The 206-nt window shown below is 64.1% G+C and overlaps 1 protein-coding gene across 3 annotated transcripts in view; it reads right to left on the minus strand.

Annotated features, from left to right (window-relative positions):
- The window catches only part of EBF1 (early B-cell factor 1), a 391,732-nt gene that overhangs the window by 387,998 nt on the left and 3,528 nt on the right, over positions 1–206 (minus strand). For 2 of the 3 annotated variants that reach the window (XM_005870546.2, XM_014543163.1), the window contains exon 2: positions 2–161. In XM_005870546.2, the coding sequence (XP_005870608.1) occupies positions 2–161 (160 nt within the window). Of the gene's footprint in view, position 1; positions 165–206 lie in introns of all 3 variants that reach the window. The other variant, XM_005870547.2, reaches the window with a different exon arrangement.

A 206-nucleotide genomic window follows, 5' to 3' on the forward strand; every position in this document is an offset into this window, starting at 1 on the left:
CTTCTCCACGAAGCCCACGAAGGCGGTCCTCTCGATCTCCACGGGCTGGCCCTGCCTGTCGTAGAGGGCCAGGACGAAGTGGAAGAAGTTGGATTTCCTCAGGTTGGAAGGCGGCTGCTTCTCAAAGTGAGCCCGGGCCAGACCCACCCCGCTGCGGCCAAAGAGGCAGAGTTAGACGGCTACACGGGACACCCACCCGCGACCCC

The sequence above is a fragment of the Myotis brandtii genome, unplaced genomic scaffold (assembly GCF_000412655.1).
Source record: "Myotis brandtii unplaced genomic scaffold, ASM41265v1 scaffold32, whole genome shotgun sequence".
In the NCBI taxonomy this organism is placed as follows: domain Eukaryota; kingdom Metazoa; phylum Chordata; class Mammalia; order Chiroptera; family Vespertilionidae; genus Myotis; species Myotis brandtii.